Source organism: Pantherophis guttatus, chromosome 1, assembly GCF_059756535.1.
Source record: "Pantherophis guttatus breed Tessera chromosome 1, ASM5975653v1, whole genome shotgun sequence".
NCBI lineage: Eukaryota > Metazoa > Chordata > Lepidosauria > Squamata > Colubridae > Pantherophis > Pantherophis guttatus.
In genome coordinates, this window is record NC_142063.1 from 284,052,544 (window position 1) to 284,062,632 (window position 10,089).

At 39.6% G+C, this 10,089-nt stretch overlaps 1 protein-coding gene across 1 annotated transcript in view; it reads right to left on the bottom strand.

The window, feature by feature from the left end:
• Window positions 1–7,234, bottom strand: part of RMDN2 (regulator of microtubule dynamics 2) — a 28,860-nt gene extending 21,626 nt beyond the window's left edge. The window contains exons 1-3 of the mRNA XM_034428144.3: window positions 6,911–7,234; window positions 4,566–5,031; window positions 1,865–2,060 (exon numbers count right to left, since the gene is read on the bottom strand). Coding sequence (XP_034284035.2) covers window positions 1,865–2,060; window positions 4,566–5,020 — 651 coding nt within the window. The 5' untranslated portion in view covers window positions 5,021–5,031; window positions 6,911–7,234. The remainder of the gene's footprint in view (window positions 1–1,864; window positions 2,061–4,565; window positions 5,032–6,910) is intronic.
• Between the last annotated feature and the right edge of the window lie 2,855 nt (window positions 7,235–10,089).

Genomic DNA, 10,089 nt, shown 5'->3' on the forward strand with positions numbered 1-10,089 from the left:
GATAGCAAAATAAAAAAGCAGGGGGAGATCCATCCACCCTAGGCCAAGATCTGGGAGAACAGCCAGGTTTTCAAGGCCTTCTGGATACCATTAGAGTGGGAGTTGTATGGATCTCATGGGGGCCCTAATTCGAGAGGGAAGGTGCCACTACAGACATTGTACCCTTCCTGGGTCCCAAAAGATGACACTGTTTAATTGCGGAGACTCAGAGTGCACGTATTCTGCCAGATCAGTAACTCCAAATAAATGACCCTATGTCAACAAAAAAAAAACTTTTTCCAGAGTTTTCTGTTGTAGCAAATAATAGGATCTAGAATTTAATACATATATGTTTTAAAGTCTCTGCAGTAAAGTAAGATTTTTTTGCTGTACGGCCTGCCAGATTTCTATAAATAGTTACATGGAAGCAGTAAAGTATTTTTTTTCCTTTCTGTAAACTGAACTAATATACAGTAGCTTATTTTGACCCTTCAAATGCATTTATCTAACCACTGAAATTCATTCATTCATTCAGTTCAGGGGACCCCAACATTTGTTGAAAACATCCTATGGGGTTTTGTACAAACCGGTTGCCATGGTGGGTACATCTAGCAACAGCCATTGGCAAAATGCAAGCTGACACCTCCTCGATGCAGTAAAGAATCTTTTTATCACCCGAGCCAATGTTTGTCTTTCTTTCCTATGCAAGGGGGCTGCCTCTGAAGAAAGCATCACTTGTATTTCCTTAGAAGGGGCACAGGCATTCTATATGATGCAGTGCCAGCTCTCTCCCATCATCTTCATTTTAGCGTAAACAAGAGAAGTTCCTAGCAATCTTGCCTTGCATTCTTTGCTTTGGTACTAAATTCTGTTTGTATTCTACAAACAACATGGGAAGTCCTTGTTTGCTGCTAGAACCCCTCCATCCATGATTGGAAACTAACCAAGGAGAGAAGCAACCTAGAACTAAGGAGAAATTTCCTAAGGGTGAGAGCTATTCACCAATGGAATAGCTTGCCTTTAGAAGTTCTGGGTGCTCCATTACTGAAGTCTTTCAAAAGGAAACTCGACAACCATCTGAAAGGATATAAGATCTCTTGTTTGAGCAGGGGGTTGGATTAGAAGACCTCTGAGATCCCTTCTAACTCTATTATTCTATGTTCTATTTTCTCTCTAATCCCACAGTAAAAGCCACATTGACTCTCATATAAACCAAAAATTTAATGTGGGAAGAAAGGCTATGCTGGTCTGTTGGCAACCAGAAAAGGGAAACCAGGAGAGGCAGAACTTGATCGTGGATGTGGTGCAGTAGTTAGAATGTAGTATTGCAGGCTAATTCTGCTGATTGCTGACTGCCGGCAGTTCAAGTCTCACGAGGCTAAAGGTTGACTCAGCCTTCCACCCTTCCGACATTGGTAAAATGGGAACCCAGATTGTTAGGGGAAATATGGTGACTCTGTAAACTGCTTAGAGAGGGCTGTAAAGCACTGTGAAGTGGTATATAAGTCTAAGTGCTATTGCTAAGTCCTATTTCTCATCTGCACTGAATAACCATAGCCACTTATATGGGGAGCACACTCTCAGCAAATATTTGGGAATGTTAATCAAAGGGGACATTTTTAAGCAATTAATTTTTTCCCCTTAAAACCAATCTACTCAAATGTGTCCTTAAATTTCAACATGACTAAAACTTTTAAAAGTACATAATAAAAGGCACCGAACCAGTGGTGAAATTCAGCCGGTCCTATCCGGATCGTGCGATCCGGTAGTGCCGGCGGCCAGAGGCTCCACCCACCTGCCCGTCATCACATCCTGTTTACGCTCACGTGCGAACCGGTAGCAAAGGTAAATGAATACCACCCCTGAACTGAATTATTGACCATACCGCTTCTTCTCTTTCAAGCAATAGTTTGAAGCTTTCTCTTTTCTCATGTTCCGAGCCACCATGCATTCTGTCCACCTCCTGCAGGAGATTAAATAATTCTGTTTTTTCTTCTGGTGTCAAAGAAGATACAGAGGAATTGATCCATCCTTTTTCTTCCTCAGATTCTCCTTCGGTATCAGTATGAGCTGTCATGTAACTAAAATAGAAGAGGAGAAATATAATATTTTCTTCTTGAAAACTACATGGTTATATTGTCACTTGTAACTGTTGGTTTTTTTCTAATTAACGTATCTTAAGAATGCTGCAAAGTATGCAATGTTGAGCATTTTCATTAATTTTGCAATATCCACAGACAGACCAATTAAATTATGCTTAAATCAGGCACAGTTCTTTGGTACTTTGCACAACAGGTAGTCCTTGTTTTACAATCATTCATTTTAGAGACCGTTCAATGTCACTGAAAAAAGTGACTTACGGCCATTTTCAGACTTATAATCATTGCAGCACCCCCACAAAATCAAAATTTAGACTCTTGGCAATTGGCATGTATTTATGATGGCTACAGTCCTGGGGTGATGGGATCATCTTTTGTCAACTTCTGACAAGCAAAGTGAATGGGAAAACCAAATCCACTTAATTAGTATGTTACTAACTTAACATCTTCAGTGATTCATTTAACAACTGTGGCAAGAAAGGTCATAAAATGGGACAAAATTAACTTAACAACCGTCTTGCTTAGCAATGGAAATGTTGGCCTCAATTGTGGTTGTAAATCAAGAACTACCTGTACTGTATTATTATTTTTATTTATAAGAAACTATTCAGTAAAATTACAGTGACATTTTTGATGTTGAAACATAAAGCCAATCTGAATTTATTGAAATTCAGCAATTACATCTTTTCCAATTAATATTGTCTTTATCTTCAGTTTTGGTTGAAATGTTTATCTTTTTAAAATGAAGAAATTGTTTTTTAATTTTAATTTTGTTTAAAATTACCAACTGAAAAATTCTTCAGACCATTGAATTGTAGAAAAGATACACAACGGAATTACAGTTTTTTTTAAATGCAATCATTTGGAACTAACAACATTTCTGCACCAAATTAAAAAATGTTCTGATATTCAGAGGTATTAAGATTTATTATGGCAGTCAGTATTATTTACTAAATCACAAGACCTTGAGACAAGATAAATTATCTCTTAGTTTCCAATGAAAACATTTCAATCCTTTAAAAAAAACAAACAACCAAGGTCTTGTTCTTAGCCTTGAAAAGACTGTACTGGATATTGCAAGTTGTTGTTGTAGTTCTTAGGGTTTGTCCCACAAGATTTCATAGTCTGCTTGTTTTTGAACTGTGCTCACCTACTTCTTATAGCAAAGCTATCAATGCATGATGCAACAAGGGAGTTTGTTTTTCAGCTGGCTTATTGCAGAATCCGAAAGTTATTATAGCTGAGAGGGAGTAACTGACCAAAGTCCACCCACTGGACCTCTGTGTATGGAGAAGGACCAGTACTCCCTGCTTCTAGTTCAGCACATTAACCACTACACCACACTGGGTCTCTTAGTGCAGTATTTGTTATGCCAGTAAAATTCAAGCTGTCAAATTCATAATTACAAGTTTGCAAATACTGTACTGATTTATTACAAGTATTTGCAAATACTGTACTGATTTATTACAAGTTTGCAAGAGCTTTTTAAATCTGCTATAGGTTGTTTTTGTCTATGAAAATTAGTACATTCAGTATCGGGGAAGAGGAAGAATTTTATTTCAACTTCTCTCTCTACTGTAGAGCTTAGAGATTATAAATAAAGAAGACAAAGTAGTAATTGCATTGGTAAAGACAGTCCTTACGGATAAACCAAGCATCTCTACTTCTTGCAGCTGGTTCAGCTTTTTTTCTTTAGAGAATGGCAGAATCCAAGCATATTGGCCTTCCACATCAAGGAATATAAATCTGTTTATCAATCTTGAACATGTTTGATGAACATGTAAAAAAAAGCTAGAACAAATACATACACTTACACAGAGAATTTTAAAGATTAATATGCAACTGAAACCAGTTTTTTTTTCTTTTGGGATTGATGGACAAAACAATTGGGAAAAATGGTTATGGAACTTTTTTTTTTTACATAACTGTAGTGAGATTATTGTATGCATGATGATAGAAAGATGCAGCACAACCTACAGTGGAGGAATGGTTGGTGAAGATGATGGAACTTACTGAGATAGCTAAATAGAATTCTTTGATCAAAGAAAATACAATACCTATGTTTATTGTGGAATGCAAACTCTTTGTAAACCTTCTGCATGAAACAGGAAAAAATGAACTTATGACTTATGGTTTTGATGATTAGACAGGGTAGATTATAGAAAGAAGAGTTATGTTGTAAACATGGAGTATAAGGTAAAATTATAATTGTATTTCTAACTGCCGCAAACAAAACTGGAAGTTATTTCTTTGTAACTTTTTCCTTTCTTGCGTATTTTTCTTTTACTTTTCCCCTTTCTTGCACCTTTATCTTTCTGTTTGATTTCTTTCTTTTTCTTATATTAATTTGTATTAGTTTTTAATCTTTCTTTTTAAAAAAAATTAATAAAAATTATGTATAAAATGTACCTTGTTTTTATGGGCTTTTTATCTTTTAAAAACTAAGCATTTCATTAACACAATTCCAAATATTTTTAAAATACCCACCCGCCTTCACTTTCAGCCTCTTCAGAACTGGTGGTATCAGATACGCCTTGAGCTGCTGCCTCGGTTCTTCGCTTCTTTGCAAGCCTATGTGAAGGGCTGGTTCTGCGACTTTCTGTTTTTCCTTGAAGTTCATCTCGAACAAGTTCATCTAACTTTGGAATAGCTTCCTTCAGAAACATCAATTCTCTTTTAAGTTCTTCCACACTTATCACCAAGCCATTCAATTTCTCCAGGATCTGAAGCTGTCTTCCTTGTAACAGCAAAACTGTCCTTTCCTCTTGGTGAGTTTCATGTGGAAAATCTACTAAATCAAAACTGTTGGCTGAATTTGGATATATGGGCAAATGCATACCTTTGCTGCGTTTGTATGTCTTGAGATACCAAGAGACAAAGGTTATTCCAGCAGCTCCTGCCATTAAGCCAAATAATAGCCTTTTGTTTTCAAAGTGGGACATGCCTGCTGTTTCTGAAAAAGCGTACAAAGCAGAAGAGAAACCATGGTTTAATGCTTTCTGTGAAATACCTTGCTTTTTGCAAAAGGCAGGCTAGAGCATGGGTGTCAAACTCAAGGCCCGCAGGCTGAATCCGGCCCACGGGGTGCTTAGATCTGGCCCATGGGACCATCCTGGAAACAGCGAAGGACTGACCCACAGTGTCTCACTTCTAGATACTGCCCAGGCAATTGTAGACTACTTTGTCTACCGTTCCTCCCACAGCCCAATTTCTCAAGTTAAAATAATGTGGGGAAATTCAGAAATGGGACACAAGGCAGAAATAGCCTAAATTAGGTGTGAGTCAGATTCTTCCATGACCGCGCAACTAACAAGTGAGTAGTTATTGGATAACCAAGTGTCTTGTCTGAAAGGTGTCTCCCCCCCCCCTTGCAATAGATAACTGGAGTCCAGTTGCCTTTTGAAGAAACAAAAAAAGCACCACAATGACTTGGATGACTGAGAATTTCCACAAACAACCATTGTTTATTGGTGGAAGCAGAGGGTGTAGGAATAACAAATGCTGGGAAATAAATAATTGCAATATAACATGTGTTAGCATGTTGCATCCAAAGTGTTTATAACAGAACTGATCACACCTACAATAGATCAACTAGCTTTGGGCCTTTCCCAAATATCAAACTGAGATCACCAATTCAGATTTGATATGCCTTGGAGCAGTAGGACAGGTTTGACTTAATACAAATACACTACAATACTGAAGTGAAACTTCAGTAGACCAATTTAAAGGAGACAGTATCTGATATTTACAAATGTCCATTAAATCAAAGACAACTGTTGTTAGTCAATGTGTAAAAACAGATTTGTTCTTGCAAAGCCAATCCCATTGATCTTTGATACATCAAGGTTTCACTGAAATTTAAATCCAGTGCAAAGGGGACAGGACAAGGCTGTTTAAATTATTGGTCTGGAATGAGAAGAGGAAAGTGTGACAGGGTCATGGATGAAGTATTGGTATTTTGGTATATTGGTATTTTCATACCATGACTACATTGCATTAAGATGCATATGGAGTAGAGCCTACATTGAAGAAATAACAATAACATCCTATTTCCTAAATGGGATTAGAAGGCGCCCTGCGAGTAAACAATTCATACTGTTAAAACTACCCAGCTCCAGTTTTCCATATACTGCTGGTTAACCTGCTTCAGAATAATCATTCATTAGATTTTTAAAATGTTACTTAGAAGCAGATATTAGTTAAATCTCATACTCAGTATGGTAGTAAATAATCCAAGGAAAATCAGTTTAAGATAAGAGTATCCAGGGTCATAACTTCTGTTGGGCTCAAATATTGGTAATCTAATGATACCTGAAAGGCTAACCTCAGAACTAAACTAAATTCAGGAAAAGTTATTTCTACGAAGTCCTGCCTATGAGTGTTTTGTGGGACATTTATTATAATAGAGCAAAGGTTTTGGAGAGGTCATCCACCTATGACCTAATAATAATAATATTCATTTCTAGGGTGCCTAAAACTCTATAATTGTGTTATCTCCCCAGAAAGTCTGTCTCTTAACTATGCTGTCCCCAATGCTTTAGGTGAGTTGCTAAGCTGCAGAGGTTGGCTTTCTTGTAACCGAAACAACCAAGCATAACCCGAAAATCCATGTATCCATGCTCATTGTGGGTATACAATCACAAGAAGCGGTGCTATATACAGCCCAGGCAGCCCCAACCGAGCAGAGCGCGCCTAGGCGCAAATTACGCGAGCCTCTGGCGCTGTCGAGGAGGAAACACGCATCCCTGCACCCGCTTTTGAGCGCCTCTTCTCCTTCAGCCAGCCCCGTTTTCCCCCTGCGAAGGACGCAGGCACGCTCAGTTTCCACCTACCAGGGAAGCCCTCCCGATCCGGCTTGCTGCTGCTTCTTCCTTCTCCGCTTCCGCACCTGAGCCTGCGGAGAGACGGCGGCGGAGAAACCGCTCAAGGGCCGCCCACACAGTTTGAGACCCGGATACGAATGGGCGGGCGGTGGACAGCGCTCCCGGGAAAGCGCCGCTTCTTAGTTGTTCGCCAGATGGTCGGACGGCAGCTCCCATCGTCCCCTGCCAGCGCCGCTTGTGGGGCGGTGGAAGTTGACCTCCAACACGGCTCGAGGACGGTTTTTCATGGAGCTGGGAGGACTTCCGGAGTCCTCGGTCAGGGATGGAGACCTTGTTAATCTCCAAGAGTGCTCGCAACGCCAACGCCGCCGTGGATCCGACTGGCTGAGCCAATTTGGCAGGTTCTCTCCTCCGCTGCCCCTCGCCTCGGAGGTCTCGGATACCAATACCGGCGGAAACTATTAGTATGCCCACTTATCCGTACCGAGTATGAGGATTTAACTAATATAAGCATTGAATGTAGTAGGAGTTTTGACGTAAATAATTTACCTGTTTTGTTTGGGAGAAAATCTGAAGTGCATTTCAGGTGAACGCATGGGAGTGAATGCGTTTTGTCTCCAATCACCAGAAAGTAAATTTTGTTTATACCAGCGATGCAACCGCTAGTTGAAAATTTATCTTTGGAAAATGACCTTTCATTATTTACTTGAATTAAATATGTATTATGCACAACAAATGAGCCAGAATACTGCTTAATATGTAAACTGGCATGGAAGGAATCCAAATCTTTAACCTTGTGTTAGGCAATGGCACAGTTGCCAAAGACAATAAAAGAAATTAAAACTACTGTACTTTTTTTCCAGTCAATTTACAGTAAATCCTTTAAATTACATTCTAAATAGTAATTTACACTCAAACTATTTTGATATTTTATTTGTTATCTTAACATATTGTGTTGAGCGATGGACAAACATCATAGAAACTTGTTTGTTAGGTGAAACCAGACCCAGATTCCTAGTTGTGAATAAAAGTCATTATGGCTATGACTTAATTGCAATCTAATTAAGATTGCAATTGATGTGTCTCAATGAAACTTTGCTGTGTCTTACTGTCAGTTATGAGGGGAAAAAATGGTAGCAAAAGGAAACATATAAAATGCCTTGAATTTTTGGAGGACAAAAAATATAGTCAAGGAATATATCCATTACTAGTCATTTGAGTCCAGTCACCTATGCAGGGCAGGAATCCAAATGATGCCTTTCCAGCTTCTGCTGAACTCATCCAATATAGGGGAACACAACCTCTATAGATAATTACCGGTAATTCAACTTGCTTTGTGGAGAAATTTATTTTAGTCACTAATGGTGGAGCCTACAGGAAGGATTCACTTTGACCCTTCTCGACTTTTGCATTTGGTGGAGAGAATTTCTCCTTCCTCAGTCTTAACTCTGCCATCTGGCATTTCTTCTCAACTTCATCTCAGATCAAGAAACAACTTTTCCTTTTCACTTGCATTCAATAAAAAACACAAAAAGAAAAAAGGAAGGAAGCTAAATGTGAAAGAAGAGGTGCATGGCAGAGGTGGCATTCTTTTCCTCCCTGCAATTCTGATTCTGTTGTTGTTGTTAGTTGCGAAGTCATGTCCGACCCATCGCGACCCCATGGACAACGTTCCTCCAGGCCTTACTGTCCTTTACCATCCCGCGGAGTCCATTTAAGCTCACGCCGACTGCTTCAGTGACTACATCCAGCCACCTCATTCTCTGTTGTCCTCTTCTTCTTTTGCCCTCAATCTTTCCCAGCATTAGGCTCTTCTCCAGTGAGTCCTTCCTTCTCATCAGGTGGCCAAAGTATTTGAGTTTCATCTTCAGGATCTGGCCTTCTAAAGAGCAGTCAGGGTTGATCTCCTCTAGGACTGACTGGTTCGATCGCCTTGCAGTCCAAGGGACTTGCAGGAGTCTTCTCCAGCACCATAGTTCAAAGGCCTCAATTAGAGTCATGCAAAGTAACAAAGTGTTCTGCAAAAGGTCCTTGTCTGTAGGATAAGAAGAGGCTAGTGGCCAAGGGAGCCCTGATAAGGTGATTCCACATGGGGAACACAACCATGTGATACTTCTTTTTATTATCTACCAGAGATAAAGGCACTTGGCATGTCGTGACTAACTCCAGAAGACTTTCTGTCCCAACTCCCTGCCCCAGGAAGGAAGCCCAAGAGCAGCCAAAACCTTCACACTGACTTACAAAGTAACCTCATCTTCCTCCTTTATACCAGCATAGGAATGACATGTTTGAGAAGCCCTTAGAATGGACATGTTATTAGAAGTAAGAGGGACCAGTTCTAGTTAGAATGAAAAAATGCCTAGCTGAATTGTGTGGACATAACAAAATGTCACACAATCCCTCCTGCCCTCCCCGGTTCCAGGCAACAAGGCCTTACTTCAAAGATGGGGCACATTGGAACTGGAGAGGGAGTTGTATTTTATTGTGCCTTAAACAAGACTCTAAAGAGGTTTGAAGGCATCAGGCCACAAACGTTTTAGAATTTCCCATTTCTCTCCTGCTCCATCTTCTTTGGAATATTCCAGAAGAGAATAGAATAGAATTCTTTATTGGCCAAGTGTGATTGGACACACAAGGAATTTGTCTTGGTGCATATGCTCTCAGTGTACATAAAAGAAAAGATACATTCGTCAAGAATTATAAAGTACAACACTTAATGATAGTCAGAGGGAAACAGTCAATATAAATCTTAAGGATACCAGTCATAAATGGGAGCAGATGGGTGATAGGAACAATGAGAAGATTAATAGTAATGCAGACTTAGTCACTAGTTTGACAGTTCCAGTTCATGTTCTGGGCAGAAAGAAGTAAATTTTGAGTAGGAACACACAAATACAGTGGGGAGGAAATCTTATCAGAGGAGTTATCTAACTCATGTTCTTCAAGTCCATGGTGCTGCTATCCATGCCTTGCTGAAGTAAACAAGAATAGGAGTGACGGGAATCACAGGATATCTCAAAGAAGAATGGGACCATGAGAGTTGTTCTGAATCTCAAGCCCCTGAACAAATTCATCAGACTCCACTCTTTTAGAATGCAAACTCCGAGATCACAACATAAGCCATCATACCAAGCATACAATTTTACAGCCTCAGTGGACCCGTCAATGTTATACTTGCCTGTCCCCAT